Source organism: Aricia agestis, chromosome 9 (genome assembly GCF_905147365.1).
Source record: "Aricia agestis chromosome 9, ilAriAges1.1, whole genome shotgun sequence".
Classification (NCBI taxonomy): Eukaryota; Metazoa; Arthropoda; class Insecta; order Lepidoptera; family Lycaenidae; genus Aricia; species Aricia agestis.
In genome coordinates this window covers 10,137,798-10,156,411 of record NC_056414.1, presented here as the reverse complement: position 1 = coordinate 10,156,411, position 18,614 = coordinate 10,137,798, and the positions used below count along the sequence as shown (strand labels likewise).

General features: G+C 38.6%; 1 protein-coding gene across 2 annotated transcripts in view; it reads right to left on the bottom strand.

Moving 5' to 3' along the window:
- LOC121730212 (band 4.1-like protein 4) overlaps positions 1-18,614 on the bottom strand; it is a 95,993-nt gene that overhangs the window by 65,152 nt on the left and 12,227 nt on the right. For both annotated transcript variants that reach the window (XM_042119162.1, XM_042119161.1), the window contains exon 2: positions 9,254-9,357. In XM_042119162.1, coding sequence (XP_041975096.1) covers positions 9,254-9,340 — 87 coding nt within the window. In that variant the 5' untranslated portion in view covers positions 9,341-9,357. The remainder of the gene's footprint in view (positions 1-9,253; positions 9,358-18,614) is intronic.

The following is an 18,614-nucleotide window of genomic DNA, read 5'->3' as shown; positions in this document are numbered from 1 at the left end:
TCTGATATTTGTTCACTTTCTAGGGTTACTCATGTTAATACTCTATAACTATAATATAAGGTAAAAAAAATATTACAAAAAATAAGCTGATTGTGAAGTAGCAGCAAACTTAAGTTAAAATAATATGTGAAGTGGCAACACCGCGCTTCCGCCCGGCGTAGGCGCCATCATCTGTGTCTCGCATTTTGACATTGACCTTTTCGTTTCCGCGCTCTGGCTGGTACTTGTGCCAGCCAGAGCGCCGCGTGTGAACTCTCTCTCTCTCTTTCCAAAAATATATTTTGTCAAGTTCCTAATTAATTATCTTGGTTATTGAATACAAATCGTTCTATAGGAATACCTTTTTCATTTATCGCCTGTAGAAGGTTTCACACGCGAGTTATACACGAAGGCGCGGCGTGGCGGAAGCAAGCACGCCATTTTGTTCAAATTCCACTATCTACTTCGAGGGCGTGGAGGCGACGGGCAATAAGCGGCGGAGGCCCATCACGTTGCCGACGATCACAACCGCACCAGTCCAGCTAAATGGAATAAAGTGGCGTGAAGAAAAGAGGTGCACCGGGACGCTGAGACACCGCGTGGCAACAAGCGGCGGAGGCCCACCACGCTGTGCAGGCGCATATCCACATCCACAACGCACGACTCGGAGGCACCGGGACGCTGAGACACCGCGTGGCAACAAGCGGCGGAGGCCCACCACGCTGTGCAGGCGCATATCCACATCCACAACGCACGACTCGGAGGCACCGGGACGCTGAGACACCGCGTGGCAACAAGCGGCGGAGGCCCACCACGCTGTGCAGGCGCATATCCACATCCACAACGCACGACTCGGAGGCACCGGGACGCTGAGACACCGCGTGGCAACAAGCGGCGGAGGCCCACCACGCTGTGCAGGCGCACATCTACAACATACGACTCGGAGGCACCAGGACACTGATACACCGCGTGGCAACAAGCGGCGGAGGCCCATCACGCAGTTAATTTGGTCAGTTTGTTCCATTTATTCCGATGTTCATTCACTTATCCATTCCATATACATATTCCAATCCTAACACCTAGAACTGAGTACTAGATTGGTTCAGTTTTGGATTTAAATACTGATAAACACGTTGCATATTTTGTGCCTAGTTTATGCACTAAGCACATATTGGTTCTACATTCTAATTTAAAGGGTAAACAATACAAAATACCTTTCCATAATACAAAGTAGGTTACTTAGTTATTATTGAGTGGTTTAGCACAAATTTCAATATTGTTTCATTAAAATCATTGAGTATTTGTAAGCTCAATCTAATTTTATTATAAATATTGCATTAATTGCATTTCTTTGTCGAGACAGCGGCTGCAGTATAAAGTTTGCATGTCAATTGCTGTAACAAATATTATACACTGGGTAACTGCTAATTCCAGTTGTGTGGCATACGTGCGAGACTGCACCTTTGTGCGGAGTGAGACTGCAACAAGTCTACAAGCTTCGTGTTCATATCTTGCTGCTACATCGGGCACCTCATCAACATCGGTCATCGTCATCACTCGCATTTAAGTATTGTTTTGTTTTTTGTTGGCTGCATTATTATTGGTTCCAAATATGTCAGTTTCATGTGAGGATTCTAGTAAGCTCACTGTGGAGGAAAATGAAAGGAAACTTATCAGGAAGCGAGGTATTTGTAAACAAAAATTAACACATTTTAAAAAATATTTAGAAACATTAGAGTCATCTCTTTCAGCTGTAAAGATTTGTGAGTTAAATTTGAGATTATCTAAAATAGAGGAATTGTACACAGAATTTGATCTCATCCAATCTGAAATCGAAATTATCTCCCAAATTCCAGAGCATCAGTTCACGGAGCGGGAGGAGTTCGAACTCACTTATTTCGAAACATTGGCAACTGCACGCGAGCTGAGCGGCCGCCATGCAGAGGCTAATGCTACGAGCAACACTACGGGCAGCGAGACGGGTACAGTACTTGCCGCACCAACAGGTCTGAAATTACCCACTATTAAGTTGCCTACATTTTCTGGTCAGTATCAAGATTGGCTTGAGTTTCATGACACATTTACCTCTCTTATACACAACAATAACACAATACCAAATATCAATAAGTTTCATTATTTGAGGGCTGCGTTAAAGGATACAGCGGCTTTAGTCATACGTTCTCTTGAATTTTCCTCGGAAAACTATGAAGTTGCTTGGGACTTGCTGTGTGATAGGTTTAATAATGATCGAGTGTTAGTTAACAGTCACATCACTAATTTGTTTAATATGCAACCAATTTACAAGGAATCGGCCCAGGCTTTGCGGGGCATAATTGATAGTACTAATCGAAATCTCAGGGCTCTAAATACCCTGAAGCTGCCTACAGATCAGTGGGACATACTCATTATTCATTTTGTAGCTGCTAAATTGGACCCTAGCACAAATAGGGAATGGGAGGAAGAGAGAAACAAAATGAAAGTTCTTCCGACCCTTAAAGATTTTTATGAATTTTTGAAATCTCGTGCGGACATGCTGGAGGCTATGGGTGAGACAAACCTCAAACCTAAACAACATAAAACGTTTATTACCTCTCTGCAGCAGAGCAATGCTAATACTAGTACTAGTAGGTTTGCTTGTCCAGTATGTAAAAACAAGCACTCAATTTATAAATGTTTTAAATTTAAATCATTTTCCACTCCTATGCGAATTCAAAAGGCTAAACAATTAGATTTATGCATAAATTGTTTGCGTTCAGGACATAAAGAAAGGGATTGCAAATTAGGGCCATGTCGTATTTGCTCGCAACGACATAACTCGTTATTACATGGACAGCAGCCAAGTTCTACTTTGGATTCAGCTGCAAGTACCTCGTCCAGCGTAGTCCTCGCAGCGGCTGCACCACAGCCCGCTGCCCCTGCATCGTCGCTCGCACCCCCCGTATCTGTCTCGTCTCATAGTGACATAACGCTGTCGAATACAGGAGGTAAAGTTGTTTTGCTTTCGACGGCTCTGCTAAAGGTTAAAGACAAGTATGGGAAGGAACACCATGTGCGGGCTTTGCTTGACAATGGAAGCACGGCAAGCTTCATAACAGAAAGCTTATGCACTAAATTGCAATTGCCATTTTATTCTACTGCTGCGTCGGTAGAAGGATTAAATTATCAGTCTTCACGTATAACTAAACGTTGTGAAATAAATATTGCTTCACGCATGTATCCATACAATGCGAATGTCAGTTGTTTTATAGTCCCTCACATAACTCAAAACTTGCCTACTATGATAATTGATGTCTCATCATTCCAAATCCCCTCTGAATTGAATTTAGCTGACCCGATGTTCCACACCCCTGAAAAAATCGAAATGCTGCTAGGTGCTGATATATTCTGGAATGTTTTATTGAATAACAACATTTCTCTGGGTAAGCACAAGCCCACACTTAGCGATACGAAGCTGGGATGGTTGGTCTCAGGTTCTGTACCGAGTTATCAAGGTATCCCTAAGCACTTCACCGTCCACTGCCATCATTTGTGTGAGAATCAACTCCACTTTGAGATGTCTAAATTTTTCGAGTCTGAAACAATTAATAGACCTGAGAGTTTAACTCCTGAACAGAAACAGTGCGAACAAGATTTTGTTGCCAATACAAGGCGAGATAGTGAGGGCAGGTTTGTGGTAAAAATACCTTTTAAAGAGGATCCAGATACACTGGGTGACTCATACATTTCTGCTAGGGCTCAGTTCTTAGCAGTGGAACGAAAGATGGCGCGACAGCCGATTTTACAGGAAAGGTACAAAACCTTTATTAAAGAATACTATGACATGGGTCACATGAGTGAGGTAGGTCATGGTCATATTACTAGGCCCACACAATATTTCATGCCTCATCATGCTGTGTGCAATGAGGAGAGCACTAGTACAAAACTAAGAGTTGTATTCAACGCTTCAAATCCCACATCAAATGGGAAATCCTTAAATGATTTACAGATGGTAGGGGCAACTGTCCAAGATGATTTATTCTCGATTCTAATCCGATTTAGATTGCATAAGTATGTTCTTTGTGGGGACATTGAAAAAATGTATAGGCAAATATTAATTTGTCCTTCGCAGCGTCATCTGCAACATATATTATGGCGTTTTAACACGAACGACCCAATAACAAAATATACCTTGAATACTGTCACATATGGCACAGCATCGGCTCCCTTCTTAGCCACAAGGTGCTTAAGAAAGCTGGCTGAGGAGTGCAATGACCCTCAAGTTAGCAAAGCCATTGCTAATGATTTTTATATAGATGACTACATTTCGGGTGCTGACTCCATAAACCAAACGGTAGATATAGCAAAGGGTGTAATAAATGAATTAGAATCCGCAAAATTTAAACTAAGGAAATGGCGGTCTAATAGCCCGCAAATTTTAAATAAAATTCAAGGTGCAATTGGAGCGAACGAATCAATCCAATTTCATGATAATAGTACAAAGGCTTTAGGCTTGCGTTGGGCATGTGATGATGATCAATTGTATTTTACAGTTCCTGACATTTCACATAGTCAGTCCATGCCGACGAAACGGACAATCTTGTCCACGCTAGCTCAGATTTTCGACCCTTTGGGGCTTATAAATCCATATATATTACAGGCAAAACTTATTTTAAAAAAGGTCTGGGAGTGTAAAATAGGCTGGGAGGACCCACTACCTCCAGAAATTCAATTAGAATGGTCAAAATTTCTTAAAGCGTTGCCAGACTTAAACAATTTTAAAATACCTAGACGTATGTTAGGGAATTCGGCAAAAATTGAACTTCATTCATTTTGTGATGCATCTGGTCAAGCGTACAGTGCATGCATATATGTTCGCACACTCTCTAGTGATCAGACATTCTCTGTTCATTTAGCTGCCGCTAAGAGTAGAGTTCAGTCAGCTCGAAAGACTACTATACCTCGGTTAGAGCTCTGTGGAGCTCTACTGTCGGCACGACTTACAAAAAAGGTGAATAAGGCGCTCAGTTTGTACAGGGTCATTGACCGGGTGGTATTCTGGTGTGACTCTACCATTGTTATTAGTTGGATTAAAACAGAGTCTTCAAAGCTTAAGGCTTATATTAGGAACAGAGTGGACGAGATAGCTGAATGTTCTGATCCTTTGTCATGGCGTTACGTGCCTACAGCTCTCAATCCAGCCGATATAGGGTGTAGAGGCCTCGATGCCACTCAGCTTCTGCACGAGCAGAGGTGGTGGTCCGGCCCGTCTTTCCTTAAATACGACGAGTCAACATGGCCAGAGAATCCTGTAAAAATAAAGGAAGAATTACTACCTGAGGTAAATAAAAGAAATTTAGCTTCGTCCATTCCTTGCGATGTCGCACTGTCATCTCAAGTAACTTCCAGCGTCTCTAGTGAGATGGGAAATTGGATAGAAAGGTTTTCAAATTTTTGCAAACTACAGAGAGTCATGGCATATATTCAGCGCTTCATATATAACTGCCGTCACTCACACAATAAATACACTGGACATCTAACAGTCAAGGAACTTGTGTCCTCTAATCAAACATTATGTAAATTAGCACAAATGGAAATATTTCCTAAAGAATATTCCACTTTATCAAAGAATAATAACTTACCTGCAAAAAATTGTTTACAGAATATGCGACCGTTTATGCATAATGACGGTCTGATACGCGTCGGAGGACGACTATCAAATTCGGAATATTGTTACGATACCAAGCACCCTATCATACTTCATGCTTCACACCATCTTACGAAATTAATCTTCCAACACTATCACATACTCACTATGCATGCGGGACCACAGCATTTATTATCCACTATTCGTCAAAAATACTGGCCAATCGCAGGTCGTAATCTAGCAAGAAAAACAGTTCATGATTGTATTAAGTGCTGTCGTTTCGCAGGTAGATCAATCCAACCTGTCATGGGTAACTTGCCAAAGGAACGTCTTTCTATGACGTATCCGTTCTTAAATGTAGCAGTCGATTACGCAGGCCCAATCTTGATTGCTGACAAGAAAGGTAGAGGGTGCAAATTGATTAAATCGTGGATTTGCGTTTTTGTTTGTCTGGCGGTAAAGGCTGTACACGTTGAGCTGGTGACAGACTTGTCAAAAGATGGCTTCCTCGCAGCGCTGCAGAGATTCGTTGCTCGTAGGGGAAAGCCCATCAGTATCTATTCCGATAACGGAACCAATTTTACTGCGGCTAGCAGGGATCTGGCTAGGTTCTTGATGGCGAGTGGTGAGGAGATAGGTGTCTCGGCATCAGAGTTAGCGATTAATTTTAAATTTTCTCCTGCGTATTCACCACACTTTAACGGCTTAGCAGAAGCAGCAGTAAAGTCGATTAAGCATCATCTAAAAAGAGTTTTAACACTTACCAATTTAACATACGAAGAAATGTATACTTTATTAGTAGGGATAGAAGGCATACTCAATTCTAGGCCCATAACTCCTCTTTCTTCCGATCCCACTGACCTAATCCCACTTACACCGTCCCATTTCCTGATCGGAAGAACAATGACCAATATTCCAGAGCAAATAGATGATCAGAGGCCATTACACCTACAGACTAGATATGAAAGAATAAGCACATTAAAGGGCCACTTCTGGAAACGATTCTACAAAGAATACTTTGCTGAGCTGCAATGCCGCCAAAAATGGAAAGGTGACCACAGTCAACTTCATCTAGGCGAGATGGTGTTGGTCAAGGACGATCGATTGCCTCCGAACCGCTGGCTGCTTGGACGTGTGATCCACCTCTACCCTGGCTCAGATGGCATCGCGCGAGTAGCAGACATCCAGACGACCTCAGGGACTCTACGGCGCGCCTACAACCGACTCTGCCCGCTACCTGTTTTGGAACCTTCGCTTCCAACGGGGCCAGCATGTGAAGTAGCAGCAAACTTAAGTTAAAATAATATGTGAAGTGGCAACACCGCGCTTCCGCCCGGCGTAGGCGCCATCATCTGTGTCTCGCATTTTGACATTGACCTTTTCGTTTCCGCGCTCTGGCTGGTACTTGTGCCAGCCAGAGCGCCGCGTGTGAACTCTCTCTCTCTCTCTTTCCAAAAATATATTTTGTCAAGTTCCTAATTAATTATCTTGGTTATTGAATACAAATCGTTCTATAGGAATACCTTTTTCATTTATCGCCTGTACACTGATAATAGTGTGTAGTACTTTGATCTAGCAGTGTTTCCCAACCTGTGGTCCGCGGACCCCTGGGGTCGGCGAGCATACGTATGGGGGTCCGCGGTGTCGTCTCTGGACCATACATAATCCGATTTTTTTGCTGTTTATTTTATTAAGGAGGTCCCTAAAACCTGTACGGTACATGATTTCCTAGGGGTCCGTGGCAGAAAAAGGTTGGGAAACACTGTAATAGATAATAGTTTCTACTATTCGCAGTAGCGAGCAATATCCTTAGATATCTCATCTCCAACGACATACTTTTATCTAAAGGTAAACTTACAATACCCTAAAATATTAATATTTTTAACGTAAAAATATTATGTATAGACATTACGACAGAAGGAAGAACGAATTTTTCTTTCTTTCATTAAATCATTTTAGCATTCTTTGTGATGAAAACTTTTAGTTGCAGCTACAAATATTCGTGTCCACTGTTCGTCACCTTCACCAGAAGGAACGGAACCCGGTCTCTATATAAAATTACAAAGCTTCATAATAATTTCCCTCAGCACTTCTCGGCGTGTCGAGTTATTTCATTATCGACGTAAAGTTTACGGACGTCTTGTTTATGTCGAGCTAATTAAATACAACTCGAAATATACAACTTCGTATACAGCTACATCGTATAAATGGTCTTAATACAATTCATTATTACATAGCTTGAATACCTTAAATATATTTTGAAAAAGAATGAAAAGTTTTTCTAATTAAGACCCAATAACTCCTTAATTTGAAGTCGGTTAAAAATAAATGTCAGTTTGATATCTAAAACTAGAGAGATATTTAATATTTTTATAGGTATAGGATACGAACATATAATAATGTATTGTCAAAAATATCAATATGTAAAGTCTCGGAATCATAAAAAAATCAATCGGTTAATGTAACTTTTGTAACAAAACGGCGTCCGTGGCGTAAACACACTCAAACAAATTGGAGCTCAAACATCAATAAGCCGCGTTAATCACCCCCTGTGCGGCCGCGGTCACACCACTCGCCAGTCGCCGCCCAACACGACATCATACGAACAAATCTCGCCCGGGAAAGTCCGCTTTCAGACAAATGACCCCGCAGATAGGGAAAGGGAGAGCCGATTTATCTAAAATAACTATACAATTTAGCAGAAAACGTCGAACTGTCGTCGCTCATGCCTTCCCGTCTCAAATATATCGGAGAATTTCGTTTGACAAATAAGAAAACTTTCGGGTTACAATTCAAATAAAAGGCGTTCTTGAGGAGTTTTTCCTCTTATTTACAATGTAACAGCCTCGTTACAGAGGCGCGAACGGCTCCCCGCGCGCTTAATACTGATCTCGGAATGTAATTTGATATGCCATAACAATCGCTTTGATAAAATGAACTTCGAGCTAGTGATCGCTTCACTTACTTTATTCTCTTTTATTATTGGAAATTGTAGCAATTTGCAACTTTTGTTTCATCGTTTTCTGAATAAAGTTACTGTCAATCATATACATTCGTATGTTTTTATACCAAGTTTTATATCGTTGATCGCATCTAAAGCTAATAGAAAACCGGAAAACGGCAATTAATCCCTCTATAAGACGATTACGAGATTAGCTAGATAGTAATCCGTATCGCGAAGGAAGCGCGTAATAACAGGTCGACGCGTCGTTCCCGCGACAATGACGGCAAATACAATTTAATATTCATAGAGACGTACGATTCAGTGAACTCATCGCCCGCACCTCGGACCCGGGCCCCGCATATAAAGGACCCGACCCCCGGGTACACTTCAATTCGTCTCGGAATAGCTGCACTTGAAAATACGGCAAACGAAGAAAAAGTGTTGTTTCATCATACGGGGAAATTGAAACCGCCGTATCCTCGGGAGGTTTCGACGTATTTTCTTTAAAGTCAACCCTTTTTATTATAAGTCTACGTTTGCGTCGGTATTGATTCAACAAATGTTTTAAGGCTTTTTTACAAGTATTTTAAGAAAAAATTAGCTCTCAAAGAAAGTTAGCGTATATTTATTGATTTAGAAGCACATTTCAACATAAGTTAGTTCTCTCTCATTTTGCCGTGAAATACAATAAATTATTTCTTTCTCACCTGTATCTCGTGGAACAGTTCTCTCTCGTCCAGCAGCACCACGCGGCAGGCGAGGGTGCGCGGGGCGGGACACAAGCAGTCCATCATGGCTCTGCCGCCAGACACTGAAACAGAAATACACTCGCTGTAGAAATGCAGCAATGGAACAGCAATAAATCTTGAGTTAACAGTGGTTCGTTAGGACTGAAGAATGTTTTGGAGATCTGTTAGTGTGAGAAACAACAATTTTACCACACGTGCATTACAAAATTGAAAATTATTAAGTATTAAAGTGAAAATAGCAGATTTAAAAGCAACCAACTCAAATATAGAGTTTGAAACACTTAATAAAATATTACAGTTTCAATTTGGATTTTGGTTGAGTAAATTGTGTGATTTTATTTTTGTGGGTGACATATTATTTAATGATTATACTTTTATGGTTATAAGCCAAGGTCTGGCGGGGAGCCAGATTTCCACAATAGCTATCACAAATTTTACTTAAATTACCCATTATATTTTTAAAGGAGCACATACATTTGCTGAACAAGTTTTCTTATATTATATAGTTTTAATTTAAAAACTTAGCAGTTCTATAAAGTTTTATAAATAGAAAGTACATATATTAAAATCCTCGCACAAAACAATTTGAACGCTCCGGTGATAAGATATTGAGTTCGTCAATTCATTAAAGTACTTTCCACCGGCATTCAGGTACGCCCAAAACAGATGAAGCATCGGTATTCTCTCCACAAAGCGAAGTTGTTTGAAGGCAATTACAGAGTTATTTGGAGCCAGACTCAATAGTAAAATTACCAAAGGGTTAGTCGAAACCAAATATATCCTCGTTAAAAGTTAGTCCGCTGCGCGAGCGGCGCTGTGTTTTAACAATTTTCTTTTAATTAGTAGCGGCCCACCTAATAGGTTTGATTTGGCGGGATTTTCATGCCCACGCTCCCCGATTGTGTCGAGTATCGACGGACCCCATTGTGCCTAGCGAGCTGCGAATTTCACCAAGTTGCATGGATTTTTTAATTAATGGCCGTTTTTTAGTTTCACTTCAATTTCAGGAATTTTACTCTTTTTATAAAGTTAAATGGAGGCGGAGTGACTTTTGAATTTTATATACTCGTTTACAGTAAATACTAGCCGTATAGTGTCGATGCAAATGAAGAATTTCAACGTAGATTTATTCATAGATGTCTCCTCGCATACTCAATAGACTGCAGTAATAAAGTCTTACATGTTTATGACCATAGAATTTATATTCTTTGCATAAGTTATAACGTCGGTAGATTGTAAAATACGTGAACTTTCATTTATCACGAGTACAATGGAGAGACGTTCATAAATCATAGATTCTAAGCCACTTTTACGAGGTCGAATGATGTATCAGTGTAAACTAATTGTTCCTCCGTTGTAGAGTCTTTTGTTATAATTTAATTAAGAAGCTTCAAGTGAAACAGTAGATGCTCGGAAAGCGATTTTCCCTTCTTTGTTATAAAGATACACACGGGAAAAGTTGTAAGACAATACACTGACTCTTTAAAACGGGAATATTACTGTACAGAATAGATACTAGTAGCGCACTAGCGGAGCCGTGCGACTTTGTAATAAAATTGATATTAACGTTTTGTAGCTGCTATCTAAAGATATACGAAAACTTTTGCAGTCAAAAGAAACTCAAGCAAAGGGCTCAAATTAAATAGCAGAGTCCGTCTACGAACGTCTACGTGCAGAGGAATTTAGTAACTATTATCTATTTCGCTTTTGTTTAGGTTTGTTGCTTTTTGCTCCTGCGTTTTTTGTTTAAATTTTTGTGTAAATAAGTATCACGTCCTAAGAAACGTTGTCTTCGAAGACATTTTATAAACTAGGTAAATATTTCGTACGCTTTAAATTTTCATTAAGGAATAAACTGGTTTATTTAGCAATCGAGGAACAATAACATTAAACATGTATGGCTGCAACTACATCTGTACCGGGTAATCCATTACGCTGCTCCTACTGTATATTTCATGGACCAATTCGCTACTACGAAATATTTAAGAAACACATACGTCGACATAAAAGGGATAGAGGAAGGATAGAGTTGAGTTTTTACAGCCTAATTTGGAAGAACCTTCCGTGACAAATAAATAAAATAGTATAGGAAAACAAACAAGTTTTGCCTGATCGTCAGTAAGAGAACAAGATTGATTAATGTTAGCAATATTTGTAGCTGGGTCCCGAGATCATGATCTGAAATAGATTAATAATAATTAATTATTACTAATGTAAAATTAGCATGTCGTCAAGGATGTACGATTTCTTTTAATTGCTTTATTAACATTTAATTAAGGAAAAGTTGTAATTGAAGACATGACTGGATGAAACGGGTAAGTAACTATTTGAAATTTACATAAAATATGGAGGGTTAGGGCCCTCCCACACGACGTTTTTTTACGCTCGTTTGTATCGATACAAACGCAAATTGTTGCCCAGCAAACGCCAGGAAGCCTAAAGTTTTAAACTTTATATCTGCCAAAACGCAATGAAAACGCGCAGAAGACGTGCGCATCAGAAACGCGCATCGTCAGTGCGCAAAAAATACGTACCGGGAAAATGATTTGAAATCAAAAAGATGTGGATAATATGTATAGCTAGTTAATATTATATTAGCCAGATATGACGTATATTAGGGATTGTTCAAATTATGAGGGAAAAAATTAGCAATTGCTCTTATGTTGTAAATATGTGCGGCCAAATAATCATGAATTATTTGGCCGCACATATTTGTAGAAACAAAATTACCTACCTTCACAGTGAACTAACTCTATTTATGGAATACATCCGAATATTATCACTTGCTTTTGTTACATGTAGATATAGTACTTATGTTTCGTATACATTAATACATCTGTTTTAAATACAGCATGGTCGGTGGCGGACGGTCTCGCATGCCGACACGCGCGTCGCGTCGCCGAGCTCGACGGACTTCGAAATAAACTCGAAGGTACAGACGTAATAGTTCAATGGATATGCAAATGCCTAACGGGGAACCGGTTGGTGGACGTTGGACACTACACACGTGAGTTTTAATTTCGGTAATAAAATTTCACATGAACCTCCATGACATGGTGTGTGTTCGGGTTACAACCATGTGACACATTAGTTATAATCAAAATTGCACGTTCATATAGCAAGTTATTTACGTAGTGGTAACGCGAAGCCAAAATGTATGATTTCCGAAGCAATAGGTACTCCAACACTTAGTAATTTTCCAGTCTTGGCAGATTTTACCATTACAGTAGGACTTACTAAAACTACTAAGGTAGAAGGAACGATGATCATCACGTTTTTTTTTTTTATGAAATAAGGGGGCAAACGAGCAAACGGGTCACCTGATGGAAAGCAACTTCCGTCGCCCATGGACACTCGCAGCATAAGAAGAGCTGCAGGTGCGTTGCCGGCCTTTTAAGAGGGAATAGGGTAATAGGGGAGGGTAGGGATGAGAAGGGAATAAGGTAGGGGATTGGGCTATCGCAACTCGCAATACACGAGTGGCGAAAACGGCAAACATAGTAATGAAAATCTCATTAGAATAAAAGCAGTGAACTTAAAGATAAATCCAAGACATACTTGTATCCTCGCGCAATATAATACATATTTTTACATACAAACCGCAAATATATTCAGCCAATATACAGTATTAGGGTCACATTGAAAATAAGCGGAGCAAACCCAGTCCTCTATACGAAAACAATGTATAAAATTTCAATAAATCGTGTTATTTACATAAGTAGTCACTTACGTGTGCTCGGAAAGATTCCCGAATGTCCGCGCCAATCAACATGGATTTTCTCCGAACACTGTTTATGAACCTTATAGTGCTGTGACACATCGATACAAGGCCCAATGTTAGACAAGGCTTTAAGAATGAATATACACCTAAAAATGTGTCATTCCCGGGCGATAAATGAAATTCGTTGCAACAAAGCATCATCTGGTGATTAATCAATATCTTATTTCAAACCTGAATACTAATAATGATAAAAAAACAATTATAAGAAAAAAGTTATGAAGAAAATCCGCTTTAAGTGGTTTCATTCAGACCATCATAACATAATATATTTATTAGCGATTTGTTAATCAGCTCGAAAAATTCAAGCGGTAAAACCGTGTAACTCGGAAAAGACTATTTTGTATTTCACATCACTATATTGTGCCTTGTGCCGACGTATACAATATATTCGGCATATAATATACCAAAGTGAATACATTTTATTCAATCCAGTAAATGAATGAACGGAATGGCACGGCTCTATATTCGGCGCAATATCACAAATTATCAATAGCTATTGAAAGCCTGCGATAAACTAGGAAATAGGGATTTCCATGCGATATTGTATAATCTCAATTTATTCATAGTAGAATCCTCATTAACGTTTATTGTTTAGATACCATTTAAATTAACGTAATGTAAAGCCGGGATTATTCGATAATCAGTTCCTATAATTTAGAAGTAGGTATATGCCGTTAGCATGCAGCCACATATTATTGTAGAAATGTAACCCATACTACATTTTCTTGTGTTGTTATACCGAACTTCAAAGTTTTGTTCAAGTAAGATAAGAGAGTTATCTGGTCAAAATTAAACCACTGTGTAAAAAAACCCAAAGAAAAGCGGACGTGGAAGTATAAGTTTGCCGGATCTCTGCCAGTGGTACCGTAGCCCAAAAACGCAGATTAAAATCGGTTAATCCATTTTTGGAGTAATCAAGTTTTTTTATTTGAAAGCTATTAAAAAAGTATTTCACAGTATTCTTAGCACCATTCATCATCATAAGCTTGTTTGTTGTCAATGCGTTTTATAGTTTAAAATTTAAATAGATAGAACAAACACTTGAGATCGAGCTTTAAGTAAATCTCCCTCTAAATTCTAAACCAAAGAAAGTATCATCATGTCTGAACGTAATCCAGGCGCTGAAAGTGACCAGTGAAGACTGAAATGAACCTCGAAACCGGGTTAAGGTTTGCCACTTGTCTTAATCCCCACTTAAAAACGTTTAGATGTGTGGTCCCCAACCTTTTTTTTTTCACGCGGGCCACAAACATGTTCTGGTCTTGGTGTCGCGAGCCGCAACAAAAATGTTTAAGGTTTAAAAAATAACGTTCTTCAAAATTAACGATTGAAAAGTGTAAAAAATTCACGACTTTCTCGACGACTTTACATTATTTTGTCGTTGGGCGTAAAAGACTTTTAAACTTAGTGAATTTCAAAATGGTTTAGCACGCAGGCCACAAACAAAGTCCCGGCGGGCCGCGGGTTGGGGATAGCTGGTTAAGATGAAACATACCTTTTCACTTTTACGTATCTTCTACGTATCTGAAAAAACAATAGGAACCTTTGTTGAGGGTAAGTTTTCATCAGTTCTCGTCTTGAGTCGTCGATAATATCTAACGAGATTTTGTATGGAATCGAATAAGTTATTATCCAGACCTCCAACTAAGTGGGATGACGATCTCCGCTTAGTTGCAGGCCCATGTTGGATGCGAGTAGCAGAAGATCGGTCATCTTGGCGTTCATTAATTGAGAGAGGCCTATGTCCAGCACTGGACGACAATAGGCTGATATGATGATGATGATAATTATTTACCACAAGGGCGTTTTTTAGATTCAATCCGAATTCTAGTTAGGTGCACATGATGAGAAGTTAAAAACTTTGTTACGTTTTAACTCACATTCTGCAGGGACTCGGTCCTCTTATGTAAAAGCAGTAGTACCTAGCAACCAATATTAATGTTATAGCAAAAAGTTACATAGCATTTTTTGTCGCTAAAATATTACATATCGAAAAAATCAAATGAATAAAATAAATGGTTTGATAACATTTTTTCGAACAAAGTTAACAAATTCTAACAAAACCACGATGCCCATGAAATATTCAAACTTCATTTATCACGTGTATAACTTTTATTTTGGTTTTAAATGTCTTTTTTAATATGGCTGAAAAACCAGCAACTATAGCTGCAAGTATTTTTAGAGAGACGTAACTTGTAAAAAGTATAAGTACAATAGTTTTTAAGTATTGTCACATCATTATTCATATTCATTAACAACAAAACCATACAAAACCTTGCATATCATTGTCCGAATGGCCTACAAAAGTATGTTTGTATCGCACGCTGGCCACAGCTACTGCTGATACTAAAACTGGTTAGAAAGCTTGTCTTTGCAATATATTTTTGAATTAGGTATTCATATTTTATTACAATAAAAGCATGCTTGTACATTAGATGTGCCTACTATGAAAGAAATTGTTAAACATACTTAGATGGTGAGTCTTTACAATTTAGTCAGATTATATCAAGCTCAGCCGACACATTATGACTAACATGGATATAACACCACTAAATAACATAGGTCTGCCATCTACTTGTAAATCAATTTCCCCGATAGCTCATATTACCAAAAATGAACTTAAAAATTAACACCACATTTTTGAACGCGCATGTAGCATGAAGCATGAAGTTTATCGACTTCGGAATAAAGTTAACAGATGAGTTGGACTCAAGCGCTCACTTGGAGGGAAGCCAGCGCCTGCGAATTGCTTGCAAATGATATAACGCCATACGTCCCACACGTTTCAAGTGAAGTGCCAAGGAATTTGTGTGGTGATTCCAAATAAAAACTTGCAAGTCTTCAAGTAAACGACTCAAAGATGAACGATCGGAAAATGTTTTCTCATCACGTTCGGCGAGGTGATGGAAATATTATGTTAATAAGTACAGAATTATTTTTTTACAGAAACGAAAGTCGTTGTTTACTACATCTTAAAAAGTAACACTTATCAACTGTGTTTAAATTTAAATTTTTACTAGGTAGCAGTGGGGAAAGGGGTATGAAGATTTTGGCCGACCTACTTTCGCTAAATGTGTTTTTTCGCGTTCACGAATATTTTTTCAAAAATGAACCACGTAAAGAGTCACATTTCGAAGATATGAGCTGCTAAAGTTTTACCAATTTAAAATATTGCAACTTTGGCAGCTTAAATCTTCGAAATGTGACACCTTACGCGGTTTTGTCCAAGATTATTTTTTGTTTGTATTGATGTTAGCTATCCATTTTTGAAAAAAATATTCGTGAACGCGAAAAAACACATTTAGCAGACAGTAGGTCGGCTAGGCTCCGTACAAAATTCTTCATACCCCTTTATATTTAACTCCCTAAGTTTAAATTTAGTAAGTAATTATTTTTAACAAAAAATTAAAACCGACTTCCAGGGTAAAAACAATAATAATTTATAATGAACAAAAAAGTGTTAAATAATTCTTATTCTTTAATGTGCCTTATGCATAACTCTCCTAAACCTCAATTATTTATATCTACACAATCTTCATTATTTTGAAGACGGTACCAGCTAAGAATGCTGAGTTCTATGACAAAATATTTTTAATATTTAAGACTGGTACCAACTTCAAAATAATGCAGATTGTGTACAATATATAAATAGTTGAGGTTTAGGAGAGTTATGCATAAGGCACATTAAAGAGTAAGAATTATTTAACACTTTTTTGTTCATTATTAATTATTATTGTTTTTACCCTGGAAGTCGGTTTTAATTTTTTGTTAAAAATAATAATTTCACTCTTTTTAGTCATATTTAATAAGCTGGTTTTTTGTACAGACTAATGTGTTATGCTTAGTGACTGGATCCCACAGCTCGCTCTTAATCAAGCAATGATAAAATTAATGTTTATACGTCTGTCTTTAAAGGCTCTAAAGTACTGTTCAGTGAATTTATTTCTATCATTATAATAATACTCCCCACACCGGCTTCGGTGACGGTGGCCGGTTTCATTGAAACCAGACCAGGTGCGCAGGAGTACTTTTATAATGCCCAAGTGTGTGCGCAGTACACAAGAGCACTCTCTATTCCTTTACTCTCATAACCCAGTGGGACGGAATACCGACACGACTGGCGAGAGATCAGGCGCAGGACCGACTTTTTACATGCCCATCCGACGCATGGATCATCTTACTTGTCAGACAATCAGGTGATCAGCCTGCATTGTCCTAACCAAACTAGGAAATAACATGTTTTCAACGCGGGATTCGAACCCACGACCTCCGGAGTCGAGAGCGACGCTCTAACTACTAGACCACGGAGAATAACATACCTCATAGATCTTATGATCAAATTGCTAACTTGGTAACCTAAACACCAAGATCGAATCATTTACATTGAAATAACATTATAATTTTGTAAATCGTTCGACAAATTCGGGTTTCGTTCTGAAAGACGATTAAAAGTACCAATAATAAGGGTTATTATAATTAGATAATTCACGGTGTGGTGACTGGTGGTAGTGATAATGATGATGATGAATGTAACTTGCATATTAGCATATGCTTTTAGTTCTTAAACCAACTCCGAAACCCCCAAACTTGTATTTATAAGGAATCCGGAGTTCTCTTAGCACCTTCGGAACCATGGTATATCTTATTGCAAAATCTTCCTTTTTGGTAGCATATGCTTAGGATACTTCTTAAAAAATTGAAATCACTATATGTTTCCATATAAATTTTGAGGAGTTCCCTCGATTACTCATGGATGTATGGTGAAATGGTGGTGATGATGATGATGATTAATGAAATTTACATAGTAGTATATGCTTTCAGTTCTTAAGACAACGCTGAAACCCCCAAACATGTATCTATAAGGAGTAAGGAGTTCTGTTCACCACCTTCGAACCATGGTATATTCTGGTGCAAAATCTTACTTTTTGGTAACATATGCCTCATATGAAACCAAAAAAATCATATGTTTCCATTTGAATTTTGAGGAGTTCCCTCGATTACTCATGGATCCCATCATCAGGTCACCACTTTTCTGAACATGGTACCAAATTGGAGTAATACCCTATACAAAAAAATAAAAATTTTGAAAATCGGTTCACCAACGGTGGAGTAATCGTTGAACATACATAAAAAAAAAATATCCACAGCCGAACGTATAACCTCCTCGTTTTTGGAAGTCGGTTAAAAAATACAATTTGTGAACACGTACGTTATAGTTATACAATTCTGTTTTGTCCTTTTCTAAAACATTTGAAAAGTGGTTTGATAGACAAGGTCTATCGTGCTAATCTACAATAGCCTGTATACACGATGTAAATCTTTTTATTAGTTTAGAGGTTTACTACAAACAACCAAATTTTTCCTCATAAAAATTGTACCAATAAAATCACAGCACTATCGCCGGTTCACATGAGTCAGAAACCATTCGTCCGTTTCGAAGTTTGGTATTTCTCAAATTAGTAACCACACTTATTATTATGAGTAATTTTAGAGGGTACGATAACCGCAGGTAGCCCGCGGGCTTCTCTCAACAGTCAG